Source organism: Talpa occidentalis, unplaced genomic scaffold (genome assembly GCF_014898055.3).
Source record: "Talpa occidentalis isolate TD23 unplaced genomic scaffold, MPIMG_talOcc4v2.1 talOcc4.8, whole genome shotgun sequence".
Lineage (NCBI taxonomy): Eukaryota > Metazoa > Chordata > Mammalia > Eulipotyphla > Talpidae > Talpa > Talpa occidentalis.
In genome coordinates, this window is record NW_023605194.1 from 76,804,567 (window position 1) to 76,825,724 (window position 21,158).

Below are 21,158 nucleotides of genomic sequence, written 5' to 3' on the forward strand. Positions count from 1 at the left end.
ATTATTACAATAATAACAGCTAGCATTTATTGAGTATTTATAATGAGCCAGGACTTTTCCAAGAGTATTATCCCATTAATCTTCATAATCACCTGGAGATAGTTTCTATTGTCACTAAGCAGACAGACAAATTGAAGCCTGGAGAGGTCGACTAACGTGTCAGGAGGCTGCTACCTGCCTCATGCTGGACCCCACAAAGGCACGAGTCCTGTGCCTTCCAACATGTGGGGAATTTTCTGTCACAGCCACTGTCTGGGTAGTGGGGGTGGCTCTCCCCTCCCTCATCTGGGAGCTCCCTGAGGGCTGGGGCCCTGGTTCTGCCAAGACATGAGGGCATTTTGGAGCCCTCTTCCCAATGGGGGCCGTGCTTCTCTCTGCCTTATCCAGCTGACAGCGGTAGGGTCACTAGAGGGGGTGGGTGGGCGGAAGGGAAACATGAAAGGGGTTATGCAGGGCAGCTCATCAGATGCCCCGTCTCTTCCTGCCCAGCATAGCCCCCTGAGCACAGGAGGAGCTGGATGACTTCTCTCTCCAGCCCCAGCTCCAGGCTGGCGGATCTGAGTGTGAGGTCGGGCGGGCCCCTGGGATTTAACAGGCAGTAAACAACCCCATTTATGCGTCAGTTGTTTTGTTCCAGAGCAGCTGGACAGGCCTTGACCAGATCCCTCCAAGCTTATCCTCAAGGGTGGAGAACAGCGGATGGCCTGGAACGCAGATCTTGGTCTTTCTGAGAAGGGGCACTTTCAATTCTCTTGAAATTTGAGTTTCAGTGAGGAAAGGTGGTCTTTAGGGGGAGGGTAGGGATATTGCTGTGTGGCCCCTTGGGGCCTCCCAGCAAGACAAGAAGAAAAATTGAAGTAGCAGTAAGCTGAGAGATGTCCCAAAGAAGCTTCCAGAACCATTGCAGCTCTTTGGCCCCGGGCCTGGAGCAGTTGGCCAGGCACTTAAGCCCTTCACACTGCCTTTTCCTGTCCTGTCCCGTCAGTTCCCAGACTGTCAAGTTGCCCTGTCAACTGCAGGAGATAATGAGGAGATGAATGTGGCAGTTAGTAGACCGGGATTGAGACTAGGAAGATGCATTATTATTGCAGATGGTTTGCTGAGGAAGAAGCCTGAAGAGAAACTGAGGGCCCGGGAGAGAAGGGGTTTGAAAGGGGACAAAGGACTGGGGAACTCCAGAGAAGGAAGGAGAGCTAACACTCCTGCTCTCTGTTTCAGTGGCGCTTTCACCTAGGTGCTCTCATTGCCTCTTCTTAGCAGCCCCGTGAGGTAGATGGATACCGGGAAGCAGATGAGGTTCCCCAAGGTCTGCAGGGAGTTAGCAGAAGAGCTGGGACTAAACATCCATCCCGCCTGCCAACCTTGTGAGGGCAAAGGACCAAGCGGAGGGCGGGCATACTAGAACAGGCAGCCACCGAGACCAGTGAGAGGGAGGCACGCACCCCCACCTACCAATCAGCTCCTCAGGTGTCGGCCCCATGCACTATGCCAAAGCCTAGAATATTCCCTATCAAAGATCAAGGTCTACACCAACCTGCGCAACTCAGGCTAGTCAGTCGCAGCTCACCAAACGCACACCCCTGTTGTGAGCTCCACCCCATGTTTAGGAACCCCATCCCACTGGGCTTTCCGCTGTCCCGCTACCCCCTTGACCCAGCTGTCCGCGGGGACAGCCCTTACCCCGTAGTGATGTCGTCGTCCTCAGTCATGGTCTTGCCCATGAGGTCGCTGTCGCTCATGTAGCCGGACTTGAGGTCCACCTCGTCCGAGTCCAGGGACTCGACCAGCTCCAGGCGGGAGATGTGGCTGAGCTTGCTGGGGCTGCGCATGGGCATGGTGTGCGAGTAGTGAGCACGCTCCCCATGCATGTACCAGGCCGGTGGCCCCTCTGAGCGGCAGCTGCCCCCCACCGAGGGCGCGTCCCCTGCCTGCAGCCGCGGGCTGGACTGGCCATAGCGCCAGGAGAGCGGCGAGGAGCGGTTGGAGAGGCTGGAGACACTGCGCGGGTTGGCATCGTCGCTGTCATAGCAGGTCATCTCCAGGGAGCTGGACGGGGGGAGCAGAGGGCCTCGATTACTCCCTGGTGTAGCTTCTGGTCCACTCACCCCGCACCCCAGTAATGCCTGCCTCCCCGGTGGTCTCCCTCTGTTCAGCTTCACCTACAGGGGATCTTCCTTGTGTATGTTACCTGTTGTATCTCAGGACATCCCAGGAAAGTGATTTTAAGTGTTGTGGAAGCAATCAAGTATTAAGAGTGTAGATTTTGTACTATAGCCTGGGTTTGAACCCTTTTAAATCTGCCATTTATTAATAAGTGAGTCAGAAGGAAGTAATCAACCTTGCTAAGCCTCCCCCCCTCATCTGTAAAATGAGGGATAACAGCATAATAGCTAGTTCACAGAATCATGCATGTAAGGCCCCAACACTGTGCCTGGCAGGTAAAAGGTGCTTAATACATGGGAAGGGGCCAAAGGGACCTGCAGGCCGGGTGGGAGAGACCAAGCCTGAAACACCTTGGTCATTCAATTTGTTCATGGTGTGTGTCCATCACCTTTTTTCTGTTAGTGTGCTGAGGGCTAGTTTGTTCCCAAACCACAGATAGAAAAATCTGGAGCAGGGTATTTAGGGGACAGGAAAAGCTTTAGGAACTTAAGATGTGTGGCAGATTCCTAGGTAAGTCTAGTCCCAGCCAAAGGCCTACAAATCAGGGGAAACAGCAGAACTTCTGCTTTTTTGCTGGACAGAGAAGAGGTCATGGGGAAATGCACAGGGAGGTGAATGCACAGTGTCCTGGGCCCCAAGTCTCAGGCCCTCCTCCACCAGGCCCAGGAGGCATACTTGGGTTAGTGCTAGAAGGCCTGAGCCCCTGGGGTGGGGGCAGCAGAGGGAAAGTACAGTTGGGATCTACTTGGAGAGGCTGCCTGGATTCTGCTGAGACAGAAACTGATGACCCCATCCAGTCTAGCAGTGGTGCCAGCCCAAGTGAACCAAAGGTAAGGGTCTCAGGGGTTTGGCCTAACTGAAGCCGAACAGGGTTGAGTAATAAGACGGGGGCTGAGGGCCAAGAAAGCTGGGCGGCGAAGGCAATCTAAGGCTGCACATGAGTTACACAAAGTTACACAAGCAAAGGAAACGTCACTGTGAACACATCCATGTCCAAGTCACTTTGGGGGCTGGGCGGGGGAGTGGGGCATTGATTTTTCTGTTCTTGTTTTTGTACATTTCCTTGAAAAAAAGCAAATCCTCCACAATTGTCTCTACCTGAAAGAACTGCATTTTATAGTTTGATTAACAGAACTAGAGGGGGCTGAATGACGCCGGACCCCAAGCCGTGGGCAGTGGCAGCAGAAGTCCTAGGGGTCGCTGGGGGGAGCTCTGGCTGGGCGGGACACTTGGTGACTGCTGCTCCGACCCTTAAGAGCAGAGGGCCTTCCAACCTGTTTCACAGTATCCTCTCCCCTGGGCTCTCCTTCGTGACCTGCTGCATTTTGTCCTGCACCATCTTATTTCAGTTTCTAATTACTGCGGACCTCAGAGAGAATGGGATTTCCCTGCAGGCTCCCCCTTGATCACCATTTTGCACGGGGCCTGACTTGCAGTTGTTGCAAATCAACAGGCGCAAACCCATGACAGAGGTGCTGAGTTGAAGGGCAGGGGAGTTCTCGCGATAGACTCAGTACAGGGCCTCATGCAGCAAGGGCTTAATCAAAGCAAGTTGCCCGTGGCAATGAGAAGAAGAGCAGAAGAGGACAGTGCTGGCCAGGGTGGCAGGACAATGGAGAGCTCCGGGACAGCGGCTTTGTAGTATACACCATGGTAATAAAATTAGTGTGGTGTGTGGGCTGTGTCAGTACCCAGATCCCTCACTTCTATTCCTGGTCTGCCTCCTGTTCGCTCCCTGCGCTATTTCATTGCTCTTTTTCATCCTGAAACACATCTCTAAGTTGGTGGGGATGGGGTTTACTCAGAGCTTCGGTTCTTGGCTTCAGTTCCTATGTTCAGCCCTTCGTTCCTGCCTCTCTCTGGGGAGGACATTTGTGGGGTGTGGGGAGCAGTGGGCCTGGAGCTGAGGGAGGACAGAGTTTCATTTCCTCTCCAGTTCCAGCCCCCTGACCCAGACTCTCCTTGCTGGGGAAACAAGCCAGTAGAAATAGAGGAAGTAGGACAGGAATAAAAATTTCTGAAAAGGAACTGGATCTAGACTTAGACATTAAGTTCCAGAGTGAAAATAACCTTGCTGGATGCCCTCATTGGGCCACCTGGATAATGCCTGTGGTTGTTCTGAGGATCGGTGCCCAGGACTGTACCTGGCACACAATCGGTACAGGCGCTAAGCTTGCTGGATGCAGCTAACTAGCCTTACTATCCTGGGTACTCCTGGGTGACCCCAGCCTCAAATGTTCCTTCTCTGTACTGGAGGGATGGGGGATATATATATCCTGTCTACTCCCAGGGCTGTGGGGTGGGCTGATTGATGGGAAACACTTTAAAAACTAAAAGAGCCATAAAAAAAATCAGGGAGTTGTTTTGGCTCTCAAAGTGTGGAACAGGAGTAACATAAACCAAAGGCTATGAGAGGAAGTGGCTCTGGGGCCACAGTAAACAGAAAAGTCAGCTTCAGGGCTTGGTTCCTTTCCCATAAAGGGAGACAGAAGCCAGAGGCCTGAGGTTCTCCACCCCCAATGCGGCTCAGCTCAACACACAAGGCTTCAAGCACAGGATAGAAGCCAGAGGTCAGGGCTTCCCCACGTCAAGCAGAAAGCAAATAGCACTGTTGGGGTCACAGTGTCTGCTTAACTCAGGGTGGGGGCTCTGGCCGCTCAGGGCCATGGCACCAGGAGGCTGGGCTACGGCTTCTGCTCTTCCCTTGTGGGTGAGTCACCTGGGGTGTGACCCTCTGGGCACTTTCTGCCTTCTTTGGCCTGGGGCTAGCAGGTGATTGGGTGCTGAGCGCTGTTCCAACAACTTCCCAGGAGCCGGGAGGAGGAGGTGAGATTTCATTCTTTGGGTCCCTGGGATAATGAGTCAGCTGAGCCAGACCCCTGTCCAAAGTGGGTTCCGGCTCAGGGCTTGGAGACAGAAGTAAAGGCGCCAGGTCCCAGGGAGCAAAGGGCTGAGTATGGAAAGTGGAGGATGGGAAGGAGCTGGGAAGGAGCAGGGGAGGAGGCAGACGGAAGGGCTGAGCAGGAGGAGCCCTGGAGTCAAGAGAGCCTTTCACCGGCAGCACCTCAAGCACAGCACTGCATGCCCAGCACGGACTGGGGATTGAAAGATAGTGAGTTCTCTGGCACTAGAGGCCTGAGAGGCTAGTCTGGACAGCCGTGGCCACCTTGCTGAGTTGAGGAGATTGCTGTCCCCAAAGCCTGTGTCTCAACTTCGCTCTCATTTTCCAGCCCCAGGAGGTGGGGAGGAGCCCGTTTCCAGCCCAGTGGGAGAGGCTGACTAGCCTTCTCTCAGCCTTGAGGCTCCACACGCCCATGATTTCCCAATCCTGGCTAGCTGCTCCCTCTCGCTCTACCCCCTGAGTGGAGCCCGGCCCTCTGTCCCCCCTGGAACTGACAGCATGAGCTCATCTGGGCAGCCCAAGGAGCCAGTGGGGAAATTCTGAGTCAGAGCAGAGGCTGTGTCCAGGACGCCACTCAGGAGAGGTGCCGTGCCCCATGCAGCTGGAGGCTGCAAGGTCTCTGCAAGGGGTGGGGTGCGCCCATGTGGCATGGAATCTGGGTGACACAGTGTGAGCCCTGCTGAGCTCTCAGGCCTCCTTATGAGGCCTGAAGAGATAAGAGGGAAAGTAACTAGCAGAAGTGTGAGAGGATCCTGGGTGTTGGGAAGGGCACGGATCCTGGAATCCCAGAGTGATGGAAACTTCAAAACAGGAGAGGCGCTCACTTAGCAAATCCTTGACAAATGAGGTTGACCGCTAAGAAGCATAGGAGATAGCATGGCTGTCCATCCCCCACTCTGGTGGTGTTCAAACTCACTCACTTTAATGAAATCCAATGCTCACGCCCAAGCAGACACCCTACAAAGTCAGGCTTCTTTTTTGTACATGGCCCTCCCTACTCTGGTGGCTCTGTGGCTTCTGACTCTCCCTGCATGCCGTGGGCCTCCCAGCTGACCTGTGATGTCTGGCAGAGGTCAGGCGGGTCCAGCCTCCAGAATAGGAGAGAGAAGGCTGCTCCCACTCACCTGTGAGTCACCTGGGACCCTCGAAGGCTGGACATGGTCTCTTCCAGGTTCTGTCGAAGATCTAGAACATTCTGCACCGTCCTCTTTCTCTGGGATTCTGGGTCTGAGAGGGAGAAAAGGAAGGTTGGATGAGTGAAGAAAACTTATTGCTGAGAGGTAGGGGGTCAGGAAAGTGAAGGTAGACCACGTCTCCAGGAGGTCAGGCCTGAGGACACGCCGCTCACCTGCCTCTCAGGTCCTCCTAAAGGCCCTGGACACATGTTCTTTTTTTTTTTTTTTTTTTAAAGATTTATTTATTTATGCATACAAGAGCTGGGGTACAGGCCAGAGGTGCAGGGGGTGAGAGGATTCATCAGAGACAGAATGGAGAACTGACTGAAATACACTGCTGAGGGGAGCAGCGGGTGAGACAGGAAAGGTTCTGCTGCGCCATGTGGGTTGCTCCCTGGCCAGCCGGGGATCGAACTTGTGCTGCAGAGGCCATGGATTGCTTCATAGTGCGGTGCTTAACTCCTTGTACCACCAGGGAGGCCCTGGACACAAGTTCTTGAACCTTTTCTGGAGTCTCAAACCTGAAAGGCGGCCACAGTGTGGGCCTTCAGTGCTCTGCTTCCTCCCAGGCCCTCTGAGTACACTCCTCTTCCCTGGCTTCACCATGGGGACACCCTGCTTTTCACAGAGTTCCCATGATTGAGAATAGCTGGAACATATTCTGCCTGAAGCAGCATCTCCAGCAATGTGCTGGGAAATGTTTAACAACTGGCTCTTGGGGCAGGGCCACCCCAATATGTAGTGTTTGCCAATTTCAGTGGTGTGAATACCTCTGCCATGGCTGCTTTGAAGCTGCCGACCTGAATGCACTGACCATGAAGTTAGAAGGAGATGTTAGTGATTGGCTCTGGGGAGCCACTACAAGCCACAAGGCAAGGCATACCCTACTTCCATAGTCCTGACTGGGAAATATCTGGAGTTGGGGAGTATCTGGACCATGGGGTTCAGGGGACATAGCTCAGATAGTCTCCAAAAGGTGAGGCTGGTAGGAGGTAGAGGGATGAGCAGGCGTTTTCAAGACATTTCACCTGGCCTTGGTGTCTAAGTAGCTTAGTAGGATGAGAATCTACAACAGCAAACAAATTCATCCCATCACCTTTCTGGAGTGAAAATGAAGGGCACTTGAGCTGAAATCAAGAAATTCTGTGAACTTTCTCCTTCCATCAATCCAGCCAATGAGTCTTTTTCAAACATACCTCGTGCCAGGTGGCATGGTAGGCCCTGAAGGCCTGGCCTTGACTTTGGGATCCAAAGCCCTTAATGGCATCAACTCCCCCCACACTCCACCCTGAAGGACAATCTACGGGAGAGAGTGAGGGAAGGACAGAAAGGTGCCAATAAAGCCGAACCTGCATCGATTCTGACCCACAAGGCTACAGCCCTTTCCTTACATCCCCCAAATCTTCAGCCTCCTGTGCTGAAAGTCAAACTACCCACCTGGACCCAGCCCTGCCCCCCACCCCAGCACCTGCCCGAATCAGAATGAGAGGATCTCTCACTCCAAGAAACAGGAATGTTTCTGAATCATTTTCCCTAAGATTAAGTGCAGGCCGCTGGAGGCTGGGTAGGGTGGGCAGGGAGCCAGGCAGCGCCACCCTTTCCAGAAGCTTTAAAGCACCTTTACTGAGAACTGGTGCCACACCCAGGCCCAGTCACTACTCTTTCCCCTTCCTGGGGGCGCTGGTAGGAGGCTGGTGATGGTGATGAGAGGCACTTCGTGGTCAGCATGATGGATCCAGGTCTCGATGCTGGTGGCAAGAAGGGACAAATGGCAGCCTCTGGGCCAGGACCTGAGCTCTGTCCCCAGGCTGGCGTCACTTCTATGGCTGCTAATATCTATTTACCCTGGCAAGTGTCACCTTATAAGCAGCTCCATGGCTTGGCAGGGAACTCAGGCAGGATCAGAAAATGTAAATATATGTTGTTAAAGCTCAGTTCTAAAATGCCTATGTGGGGACTGGGAACACAGTGCCAAGATATGGGTTTCGGGGCCAGGGCATTTCTTGCCCAAGTTTGGCAGAGATGAGAGAAAGGCAGGCACGGCAACAGGGCTGTGTGATCTAAAGAAGGTCACTCAGAGATCCTGTGCCAACCCTTTTCAGCCATCATCTAGTTGAAACCTTACATTTATGAGAAATTTGTTATATCGTCCGATTTTACAGATGAGAAAACTAAGACTCAGAGAGATGCAGCAAATTGCCCCAGGTCACATGCCTAACATGCAGCACAGAGCAGAGTTGAGGCCAGAAAGAAACTCCTGTTTCTTTTGATATATCACAGGGCATCTCTGGACCATAGCATCAAGCATAGCAGCGGCAAATAGTAGGTGCTCAATGAACATTTCAAGAAGGAATGCGTGCTACCTTAATTTTTAAAATACATTGAAAAAAGAAAGCATAGATGCATGTCCCACTGGGAAGATGCTCCTTTTATTTTTATTTTAAAGATTTATTTATTTATTTATACAAGCACTGGGTACAGTCAGAAGCGCAGGAGGGTGAGAGAATTCACCAGAGCCAGAGCGGAGAGCAGAGCAGGCAGACTGATGAAGTACACTGCTGAGGGGAGCAGCAGGCGGCAGCAGAGGTCTGCGTGCCATGTGGGACCCTCACCCGGCGGCAGGGAATCAAACCGGCGCTGCAGAGGCTGCGCTGCGGGCAGCTTCGCAACCCGGCGCTCAACTGCTGCGCCACCGGGGAGGCCCAGAGGTTCCTTTTATTAGGGAAAATTTTTTGACTCACAGAGGCCAGCATCACAAGGGTCACTCTGTTCCCTAAGACTTCAAGGGTGCAGAGGAGGGCTGTGGGAACTTAGATCTTAATGCTCCAGTAGTGACAGAAAAAAACACTTTCCCACTTGTCAATGTATTGATCACAGTGCCCTCTTTCCCCCACAGACCCTGGCCCTAGCCCCCGACCCCATTTCCATGTCACCAGAGTTGATGAGAACACCCCAAAGTCTCCTAGACTTGCCAAGAATTAGTCACAGAGCCCTTGGAAGTGAGTCAGTCCAAACCAATAACTGGCAAGCTGGGCGTCTAGATATCTACAGGGTGGGGGTGACAAGCGGTAGGGTGGGGGTGACAGGAACATCTGCAGCAGCTACCCCCTAAAGGGAAGTGAGACAGCGCTTGACTTGCTGGGGGACCAGCATCTGCTGTCTGTTCTTAGGCTTGGATGAGTCCTTGGAGCCTGTACCCGACATCTCCCTCGGTGCCCCAGCAGTGTCCTCTGGTGGTCATCTTGAGCATGCCACCTGCAAAAGAGACTCCTGGGAAGTCTGACTCTGGTCTACATTCATCAGTGACACACACATTCTTGGGCATGCAGCAGAAGCCCCAGAATGAGAGGACTGGCATGCATGTAAAGGGAAGGTCTCCTGAGCTCAAGAAGCTTAGATGATTTGCCCAGACTGGAAGGCAATTTGACATTCACATGATCCTGGAAGAGCTCATGAGGTTGTCCTAGGCTGTCACCCCAAGGCTTTTCCTGCAAATGGAGCAACTGGGAGGATGTATGCAGTTTGGACTCAGAAGAGAGCAAGAGTCTCCCAATGCAGCCATTACCACGGCAACTCACAGTAGCCACAAACAGCAGCATCCTCCCAGCATGCACTGTGGCACTGCAGGATAGGGTGGTGTTTCTTTCCATGTCTTACACAAGACCACAGAAGGCACCCCAAGGATGAAGGACTAAGATCTGGGCCAAGGACTGGTGAGCAAATAAACCTGACCCATAGGTGCACACACAGACTAATGCAATTGATGCCATTTACTGAATGTGTACCAGGTGCCAGATGTGACACTAGGTGCTTCCTACGCTTGCGTGAGTCCCAAGTCCCAGTGGTTGCTTCCACTACAATACTCTGCCTTGAGAAGCATGTGTGTTCCAGATATACGCAGCTGCGTGGTCCAGCCAGGAGCCTGTGGACACCCACAAACTCAGTCATGTTGACACAGCTCTGCAGCCCTGCGGACACATGCATGCAGAGAATTAGTGGCCATATCTCCCATGACAGGTGAAGAAGGAAAAAAACTAAATCAATGCAGAGGGGGAGTTTATCATTCCCTGGAGGAGGGATGACCAGAGTGCACTGGCACGATGGTGGCAAAGGTTCCTTCTAGCTACACCAATGTCAGAAGGAGAACGGGTTCCCTTAGGAGGACAAGACTTGCTACCCAAGAGACTGAGACATGGGCAGGAGCTGACAGTGTGGTGTAGGAGCAAGAACACAGTTCAGATCCTGAGTTCAGATCCTGCCACTGTCCTTTCGTGACTGGTTTGACCTTGAACAAGCCACCTCGCCCTGTTGCTGACGTCTCTTCTATAAAATGCCGAGAATACTGGCACCCACCTGGTAGGACTGCCATGAGGATTAAAGAGCTAGTTCACATCAAGTGCTTAGGCACACAGTAGGTGCTCTATAGATGGTAGCACTATTCAGACTATTGGTCTGAAGGCACAAAGAGGTGGCTGAACCAGGGGTGCACCCTTGGATGGGGCTGGTGCTGACTCCCTGGCTCTTTTTTTGCAGGTAGATGGTGCTGTGCCCGCAGGTGGACCCCATTCTCCTCTGGCACCTCACTCTTCCTGGGGAGGCCCCCATTCTTGGAGACAGGGGATGGATGAAGGTATCCAAACCTTGTCCCTGTGTCATCAGGTCCGACTGGTCCGCCCCCCACCAGAGTGACATTCTAGCTTCAATCCTGTTCACTTGGGACCAGTTGATGCCTTGGGCCATGCTGGGCCTTGGGCTTTCCCTGCCGTCAGTCTACAATCTGATGTAGTCATGACTGGACCTCCGGCGGAGGGTTATGATCCCGGCAGATTTCGGGCCTTGCGGGTAGGAAGGAGGAGCTCCAAGTCAGCAGTCACATTTCCCCAAGTTCTGTACAATTTTAATTATTAGCTGACAATTAAGTAAATGGCAATAACTGCTGTTGAAATCTTAATTACTTCCACCAATGTTTCAGAGCCCACATTAGCAGCTGAGCCCAGGGCACAGGCCACAAGGGCTGCTTTCGCATCTGACTTCTACACCTGCTTTGTGAGTGGCTTTTGTGACTGCCTAGCGGGAGGTGAGTCAAGAGGAAGAATGTCTTCAAGTCATGGCAATTCAGGGCTTGAGAGAGTCCATTTCTAGATGAGGGGAAACAACACACCACTCAGACCAGAGAGGGGATAGGTTTGCCCAGTGTCACCCAGGGGGGCAGGGCGGGGCAGGGCACCAGGACACTGTCTCCTGGTTTCATGTTGTAGGTCAGGGTGAGACACTGTGAGCTGTATCACCAGAGGGGCCAGAAGGTTAGACAACCCTGTGGGATGGCATGGGAATAGATCCACTTGGAAATCCAGACTAGACTAAATGATCCAGAAGAGCATGTGCACACGTGCACACACACACACAAACACAAAGACAGATATTCCCAACAGCTCTCAAAAATCTCTCCTGACTCTGCTAAATCCCAAGGGCAGAGTCCAAGTCTTCTGTAAGTTCTAAAATTTGTGACATTTTGAGCTCAGTACACCCAGGTCAAATACCATTATAATAAAAGCCATTTCAACACAAATATCTAACAACCTCGCCCACAGGCTGCTTTCTCCCAATAATATTCAGTACAGTAACCACAAAGGCCCTTGGAGTTTGCCCACATCACAACCAGGATTTGCTGATGATTGGTCTGTTTCTAGTCGAGCAAACGTCTTTGGGAGTCGGGACCATTTTTTCTCCCTCTCCTCTGCTCAAGTCCATCCCTCTCCTCTGCAGGCCAACTCAGCGCACCCCTTGTTCTTCCGACCCCTTCCAGGCTCTAGCCACTGCTCAGAATCTGGCAGGGCCTGGGAGTGGGGCTCCACACAGCCAGCAGCCTTGCACTGAATGGGCTCCCCACTTGAGTCTTCAAAGGCTCAGTGTGGCTGGGGTGAAGGGGTGCAGAGGACCCTCATGCACTCTCCCTTGCCCTCAGCTACTCATTCCTACAGCAGCTCTATCTCCCCTCTCACCACCCTTTCTCTCACCATCTGAGGGCCTCACAACCTAAGGCCCCAAGGGCCTTAGAAAGAAAATTGGTGGGTCTCCATGCAAGAGGCACCCCACTTCCATGAAGAGTGCAGGTAGAGGACTATTTATTCTGTTACTAATCCTGTCATTTCACTCCTTGCCCCCCCTCCGCCCCTACAAGTCACAATATTGCCAGAGGTGGCTGTCACAGAACCCCGCAGTGAATCACTTGCTTCTAGTTGTTGCGAGCTCTTGCTCCCCAGAGGAGCTCCTGGGGATTTTCATCTTTGCCCTGGAGAATCCTGAACCCTTTCAACTACAGCGAGGCTGAGTGGCGCCCACAGTCCAGGAGCTGTCTGACTGTTGCTGTGTGGGGACAAATGCCTAGAAAAAGACTGAAAGAAATAATGTGTTGGCCACGTGGCCAGGAAAGGGGAAAAAGAAGTTGAAGCAAAATTGGGCTGGAGAGGGGGCCATGCATGGTCCCCCCTGGTCTGCAGTTCCCAGGCAGGGATCTTTCCAGATCACCTACAATTTTGACTCTGAGTGAGAGAGACGGCATGGGTTAGAGAACCTCCTGATGAGTCTCCACCGGGCCCAGAGGAAGTGGAAGGCACAGGGTGTGTGGAAGGAAGGCAGTTTGCGGCAGGCAGAGGGGACCAGCTTGTTTTTCCCCAAGGACACCCACTAATGAGCTATAGGGCCTTGAGTAAATTACTCCTCTTCCTTTCCTATAAAATAAAGAAGGTGGGGCAGGGAACACCCTAAGGGCCCTAATCATCTCTGGTAGTCTGGTCCTATGGTTTTGTGGTTGGATGAAGTCTGAATAAACATCCTTCTCCCAGAGTGTGTTAAAAATGCAGGTACAAGGGTGTCACCCCCAGAGGCTAGGCCTCAGCATGTTGGAGAGAGGGACCGGGAATCTGCATTTTTGCAAACTCCCAATCTGGGTGATGTGATACAGAGGCTCACATTCTAAGATCCTCACATCTGCCAGAAGAGGACAGAGATCACAAAATGAGCTGGACTCCTGGTGCCAGGTTGCTGGGCAGTGTATCAGGGACTTCAGACCAAGTCTACTCCCTGGGCACGAATTCATGGTGTGTTCACTGGGAAGGTCCACTCCTCACCTCCAGGCTTGGTCTAAGAGGTGCGCCCCCACCCCTGTTCCTCAGAGAATGCCAGGCCCAGTTCAGCGCCTGTCAGGGTCTCTGGGGCTTGCTGCTGAGAAAAGCCACAAGGGGGCACTGCCGGTCCTCAGACTGCGGGGGCCTTGCTGCTGTGGCAGTGCTGTTAAGGGCAGTTATCTCTCAGACTGGGGAGCAGCCACCCAAAGGGTCTCTTTCCCTCTATATTGTTAGTACAACTCCTTTCCACCCAGGCACTGCAGGATTTGCATTCTTGGCCACCCCGGGTCTCAGTGCCGAAGTTGTCTTATCATCCTTGGAAAAGAGTCAAGAGTTGGTAGTAACTACTCTGGGGACCCTGCAGCTCCTGGGAGAAGGAGCAGCACCTGGATTCTGCGGCTGCTGGGGACAAGCCAACCAGCCCTGGGCATGAGGGGGCTCCACTTGGCAACCTCGGATTTGCAGCCAGTTTTCAGAGACTACACTGGCCTTTCCACTCCAATGCCTGCAGGTGATGTGCTGCCTGTGGGGAGAAAGTAAGGGACTGACCTCACAACCTGAGGCCTCCGCCCACTACTCCACAATGTTCCTGGGGAGATTCATCCCCTGGCTCTTTCTGGGGTGTAAGAGGAAAAAGTGAGGAGGCACCTCCATGCCGATGGGTGCAGCTCATAACCAACTTGATGGCAGAAGGTGGAGCTTTCCAGACTCTACCCCCTGAGCAGAAGTTGGTGGGAAAAGGGTGCAGAGCTGGGGCTTTTGGCAACTAAACTGTTGGTGAATGGGGTGTCTGTGGAGAAGCCACCAGCTTGCCACCTGTGGCTTTGGCTTGGACCTTGGTGTCTGCACAGCGGACGCGAGCTAGGGTAGGACAGCAGCATCTGGCCATGTGCCAGCCTGTAAATTCTCTCTGTGGTCCCTTTTTTCACTCCTTGTGTAAATAAATCCTGTTATTGTTTCACACCATGTCTGATTTTGGGTCATGTCCTGCATTCTTAAGTCTGTGGGTGAGGACCCAACAATTGGGTCAAACTGTCCCTGGGGTGTGTCCTGTTTCAGGGGGAGTGTGGTGGCATCTCTGCCGTGAGGAAGGGCAGGAAGTGAGCCCAAGGGCAGCCCCACTTGGCTAGCTGGGTCAGCCCAGCTGTAGCAGCAAGTGCAGCCTTTGGAAGGGAGCTTGGAAAGTAAGCATTAAAGCTCTAGGGAAAGGGATCCACAACTCACTCCTGCATCTCCAACACCAGTTTATCACCTCAAGAAATGGCTTGTTGAGTCAATTAGGGGTCCATTGGGAGGACTGTGGGACCAGGAAAAGAGTCGTTAATCCTGTCTACTTCTCCCATCCCATTTCCCTCTGAGTATTTAAGTTATTGGATCACAGAGAAGATTCTAGAACATTTTCAGTGCCCAGTCTTGTCTCATTTAAAGACTTAGACTCTAGGATCAACCTGCAGTGTAGGCCTCCTACAGAAACTGGCTTGCCAGCCTCAGCCCAGGGAAGTGGTCCCAGTTCCCAGGTAGGCTCTGCCTCTCCTGCCTGGTGACCTCAAGGTTTACTAGAAATGCTTTCTACTCCCAGCGAGGCCCATACTCTTCCTATGATGGCCTGCTCCCATGAAGTCATGCTGCTGGGAGCTGGGAATGGTTGTTATAGCAACAATTTACACTGCAGAGCGAACCATCTGCAGGCAGTGTTGGGGGAGGGGAGAGGGCCTGGGAGGGGCTGGGGAGCTGGGCCCAGGTGTGGGCCCTGGAAGAGGGTCCTGGGGGATTTCTGGTTGTGAAACCAGTAGTATTATTAGCATTGGCTGACTCTCCTAGCGCTGTGTGCCAGGCATTCTTCCCGGATGTGTGCTGTATGTGTGCGAGACCATCTAATTTCTAGGACAACCCTTTGAAGTAGTTTGGTTAGTTGTCCCATTTGACATTTGAGAAATCTGAAGCCCAGCAATGTTAAGTAAGCAGCTAAGGTAATTCAGCAGTAAATGGTAAAGCCAGATAGTCTGCCTCAAGAAACACTTAGTCCACCAAATGGACAGTGATAAAATGCACATGCCACATACATTTGCTCTTTTAAAGTGTACAATGCATGATTCTTAGTACATTTGCAAAGTTGTATGACCATCAGCACTATCTAATTCCAGAATATTTTTGTCACTTCCCCCCCAAGAAACTCCATACCCATAGCAGTCATGTCCCATCCTCCCCTTGCCTTAACTCCTGGCAACCACCAGTCTACCTTCCATCTCTATAAATTTGCCTATCTTGAATGTGAACTAAATGTAATCACAAATGTGGGGTCTTTGTGACTGGTTTCTTTCACTTAGCATAATTTTTTTTTGCATTTTTCTATTTATTTTAACTTAGAAGAACTGGGGGTATAGGCCAGAGGTGCAGGGGGTGAGAGACAGAATGGGGAGCAGAATAGGCTGATTGACTGAAATACACTGTTTTTTTTTTAAGATTTATTTATTTATTTATACAAGCACTGGGTATAGTCAGAAGCGCGGGAGGGTGAGAGAATTCACCAGAGCCAGAGCGGGGAGTAGAATAGGCAGAAGGACAGAAGCACACTGCTGAGGGGAGCAGTGGGTGCGGCAGGAGAGGTCTGTGCGCCATGTGGGACCCTTGCTGGTGGCCAGGGATCGAACTGGTGAACCGGCGCTGCAGAGGCTGCGGGCAGTTTCGCAGCCCAGTGTGCAACCGCTGCGCTACAGGGGAGGCCTGAAATATACTGTTAAGGGGAGCAGTGGGTGAAACAGGGGAGGTCTGCTGCACCATGTGGTCTAACTCCCTGGCTGGGGACTGAACTCATGGTGGTGAGCCTTCACAGTGGTAGTGCTGAGAGTTAACCTCTAGGCCACCAGAAAGGCCCCCACTTGGCATAATATTTTCAAAGCTCATTCAGGTTGTATCACGTATCACTACCTCATTCCTTTTCATAGCTGAATACTATTCCACTGTGTGGATATACCACATTTTCTTTTTCCATTCATCATTTGATGGACATTTAGGTCTTTTCCACTTTTTGCCTATTATGAATAATGCTGCTGTGAACATTCATCAACAAATTTTATGAACATGTATCTTCATTGGATTGATACCTGGAAGTGTAAGTCTGGGTCATATGGTAACTCTGTTTAACAGTTTGAGGAGCTGCCAGGCTCTCTCCACAGTAGCTGTATCATTTCACATTTCCACCAGCAGCGTGTGGTCTCTCCACCTCCTCACCAACACTTGTTACTTTTTTTTATTATAACCATTCTAATGGGGGTGAAGTGGTATGTCACTCTAGATTTAATTTCATTTCCCTGATGACTGATGATGTTGAGCATCTTTTAAACTTAAATTCATTAAATTCAAATAAACATTGGAATTCAGTTGCTCAGCTGCACTAGCCACATCTCAAGTGCTCCACAGCCATGTCATCACACTAGCTGGTAACCACTGGGGCTCAGATGAGAACATTTACCACCTGAGAGACCCGAGGGCCCTACTGGATTGCACCACACTGCCCCAGGGGTGGGTCTGTGCTAACACTACTGGCCTTTTTTTTTTTTTTAATAGAAGCATGGTTTTTTTTTAAATTTATTTTATTTATTTGTTTGTTTGTTTGTTTGTTTATACATGCACTGGGTACAGTCAGAAGCGCGGGAGGGTGAGAGAATTCACCAGAGCCAGAGCAGGGAGCAGAGCAGGCAGAAGGACCGAAGTACACTGCTGAGGGGAGCAACGGGGGGCAGGAGAGGTCTGCGCGCCATGCGGGACCCTCCTCCAGTGGCCAGGGAGCAGCCGGGGATCGAACCGGTGCCGCGGAGGCCGCGGGCAGCTTCCCAACCCAGCGCTCAACCGCTGCGCCACCGGGGAGGCCCTGGCCTTGTTTTTTTTAAGATTTGTTTTATTTATTTATGCATATAAGAACTGGGGGGGCAGAACAGGCAGATTTACTGAAATACACTGCTAAGGGGAGCAGAGGGCAAGACAGGAGAGGTCTGCTGCGCCATGTGGGTCAGCTCCCTCGCCGGCTGGGGTTCGAACTCGTACTGCAGTGGCTGCTGATAATTTGATAGCTCTGAGACTTATCCCCTGTGCCACCAAGAAGGCCAACTACTAGCCTTTTCTGTTAGGCATTTGCCTGTGGGGTGCTTTCAGATCCAGTAACATTCAAATATGGCCCCCTTGAGAAAGCGCACCTGTAATCCATGGCCATGACGCTGAGGCCCAGTCTGGCCCAAGCCCAGGGCGGGCTTGGTTCCAGAACACTGCAATCAAGTGAGCAGGGCAACACAGCGAGTCACGCAACTTTTTTGGTTTCTAGAGGCATGTAAGGGTTACACTGACACTGTAGTGCAGTCTCTTGTGTGCACATGAGCATTATGTCTAAGAAACGAAGCACATCACTTAATTGAATGTGACCCAGAAACAGGAAGGGAGCACATGCTGGTGGGGAATATGGCACTGACAGACTCACTGCCATACACCTTCAGTTTGTAAGAGACAAGGTATCTGGGAAGCGCAGTAAAACACAGTGTGTTTTAATCCAGTGGCAGGCACATCCAGCAGCCATGTTGAGGGGAGCTGCGGTGAGGGCAGCTTTGGGTAGGGTGCTTTGTCGTCTAGCTCTACCCACACCACACACTCACACGTGCCTGTCCAGACCCCACCCCACACCTGCCCCTAAATGCTATCACTTCATTTCCTAGGGACTGCAGCAGCCAGGTGACCACTGGGAAGCAGCCACTCTTGCTGGGGGCCTGGCCCTGTCACGCTCCTGCCTGCAGGGCCCCAGGGCCGCTTCCTTACTGCAGAGTTCGAGCGAGGCCTTTGCTTTCTGCTCTGTGCACGCACCGCCTGGCACTGGAAGCGGCTGTACTCCAGCGAGGGGTCGTGTCCCATGCGTAGTGCCCTCTGAACATCCATCATCCCCTAGAAATCCTGGCTTCCACCTCAGACTCCAAGATGGGTGCCTGCCTTCTTGGAGCGGAGTGAGGTTGGCACTGCAGCTGAGTCAGGCAGCTCTGGTTGGGGACTGACTAGGGAGCAAGCGTGACCCTGGTGACAGGGCACTGAGTGCCCAGCTCAGGAAAGGTGCCTCCCACAGCAACTGAAAAAGGGCCGTCTCTGCACATGAAGTGTGGGAGGCCACGGGCACAAGCCAGCTCACCATTACCTAGCTAGGTGTGTGAGCAAGGCCTCTGGGCCTCAGTGCTCTCACCTGTGAGATGGGACAACACAAAACTCTCGGAGCTGTTGTTCAGACTTCACGTCTCTGCCCCCTGGACTGTGACCCCAGAGAGGGCAGAGACCTGTGGTGTCCTACCCAGCACCTCAGTACAGCGATGCACCACCCACTGTTTAAAAGCAGCACAATAGAAAGAGGGTGTGGCATCTGGGTGGTCGTGGGACATGGTGGGAGACAAAGGTGGGGGGGGACTGACAGCAGGCCCGGGGCATGTGTCTGTATAGATGGCCCTGCTATCGCCTGGGAGAGGGTGGTCATTATGCTGTTTTTGTTAATACAAAAATCAGAGCTGGCGTGAGCCTCAGAGGTCATTTTAGAAATGGAGAAACTGAGGCCCAATGGAGACGCAGCAAATGGGTCACAGTGACACAGGCTGCTGGTCTCAGGTCCGGCTGGGGGATAGAGGAGGTGGAGGCTGAGTTTTAAGGAGGATTCCGAGGGAGAAAGCCTGGGGCGGAGTATGGTGAAGCAGGGCTCCTTTGGAGGAAGAGGCCCCTCTGCCTTAGAGGCTGCACACACCTCCCTCCCCCCAGCCAGCTCTGCCTGCCTGGCATCTGCTTCTCATCAAAGTGCTGTCGTGAGCCCTGCCTGGCTACCTCCCCGGGGCATTCCCATTTCTGGAGAGGCCTTCTGTGTCAGCGAGCACCGCGACCCTCTGCTGGCTGCCGCTGGGGATCCTCCAGCCCAGCCCATCTGCCACCCATACGTTCCCACCTCCACCTCTACCTACCAAAAGGATGGGGCTGAGACAAAAGCCTAGGCACACCTCCCCTGCCCCCCAGAGCTTGGACATAAACTTAAACAAGAAGAAGCGAGGATAGCTTTAAAGATGAGCTCGATCCCTGGCCAGGGAACTGACCCACATGGTGCAGCAGATCTCTCTTGTCTCACCCACTGCTCCCCTCAGCAGTGCCTCTTCTGTCCCCTACTCAGTATCTGGTGAGTCCTCTCATCCCCTACACCTCTGGCCTGCACTCCAGCTCTTGTATGCATAAATAAATAAATCTTTAAAAAAAAAAAAGACCTGCAATTAAGAAGGTAGAGGAATCCTATGATGAAACAGAATAAGGTTTGCTGAGGAGATATTAGAAATCCTGCAATGCTCTTGAAGCAGAAAAGGGAAAGGAAACAGTTTTTCTTAGTGTTCCCATGTGCTAAGCATGGTCCCTGAATGATAGTCTGTCCCATTTTACAGATGTTGGGTTCAGAGAGGCCAGGTAACAGCTTGTATGAGTGGTACACTGGGAATCGAACCCAAGCCTGGCTCTGAAACCCATGCTTTTTCCAGAAATGATTCTGAAGGACAGTAGAGCAGGACATCAGGAGGTCCTTTCTGACTGACATGCTGAAACTGGCCTCCGTACAGATCGCAGGGGGAGGCCTGTCCTCCACTCTGCCGAATGAATGAGATAGAGGATTGCCAGGAGACAGGGGAGTAACGGGCCGTGGGCCAGCCCAGCCTTTCTCTACCTCCACGGCTCGGGGCCGCCAGCCAGTCAGGCCTCACTGGCAGTCACAGCGCCTGCCCCCACTTCCTCGAGGGAGTCCTTTCTCCTCTCTGGGCTTTGTCCCAGCCCTGGAACCTGCAAATCTTCTGGCCTTGGAAGAACCTTCCTAGAGCGTCTGGCAGGCAGGTTGTGTGGCCTGCTGGCCCAGACCCATGGCCGTGCTGAGCTGCCTGATCAGATCACGCCGAATGTGCCTCTTCCCTTTCCAATTCCAATGCAGGAGCCTGGGAACCAGCGGTGGCCAAGAGAAAGTTTCAGCCCCACCCCCTCCTCTTGTTCCCCCTCCTTCATGGGTAACATGTGTGGGACGGAGGCTCCCACCCCACCTCTCCTGACCCAATCCTGCCCCCACGAGCTGGCTTCTCACTGGAGGAGTCAAGGGGATCTCTGCACATCTGGAAGTTTCCCACACATCTGGAAAGGGGCCCCCACATCTGGAAGGGGAGGGCCTTCAGAGCTCCAGCAGCCTTGAGCCCCAGTAACAGCATCTTCTGGTGTTGGGAACACCTTGTTCAGCCTTTCTGGGCCTCAGTTTCTCCTTCTGAGAAGGAAAATCCATCCCATTTCCATGCTTCTCAGAATGAAAGGAGGTGAGAGAGAGAAAAGGGGTAGAGGAGAAAGGACCCGAGAAGCTCATGTAGTGGGTTAGCTTCTCCAGAGCTGCAGCATGAGCGCCTGCCCGGTGGGCTGGCCAGGTGGGGCAAGCCGGAGCTGCCCTGGAGAGCCTTGGACCCATGTCAAAGGGAGCCCCAGGGGTCAGGAAGAGACAGGAGAGGTGGCCACACAAGCCTACCAGGGCCTGCATATGCCCACGGTGGCCTTGGACACCAAGCAGCTGAGGGTCTGGCCACCTTGTAAATGGCACCAACTTGCCAGGAAAAAAAATCTCCCCTGAGAGATTTCCAGGTCTGCCCAACTGTAGGCCACATCTGAGCTCAGTGACTACACAACCTTCTAGCCCCACTCTCCCTGGCTGGCTAATGTGCCTGGTTCTTAGAAGAACGTGGCATTCCTTCTTTTTGGTGGGCCCTTTAAAGCAAG

General features: G+C 52.7%; 1 protein-coding gene across 4 annotated transcripts in view; it reads right to left on the bottom strand.

Moving 5' to 3' along the window:
* NAV1 (neuron navigator 1) overlaps nucleotides 1-21,158 on the bottom strand; it is a 239,226-nt gene that overhangs the window by 83,065 nt on the left and 135,003 nt on the right. For all 4 annotated transcript variants that reach the window (XM_054690020.1, XM_054690019.1, XM_037497617.2 and 1 more), the window contains 2 exons: nucleotides 6,190-6,292; nucleotides 1,681-2,046 (listed from right to left, as the gene is read on the bottom strand). In XM_054690020.1, the coding sequence (XP_054545995.1) occupies nucleotides 1,681-2,046; nucleotides 6,190-6,292 (469 nt within the window). The remainder of the gene's footprint in view (nucleotides 1-1,680; nucleotides 2,047-6,189; nucleotides 6,293-21,158) is intronic.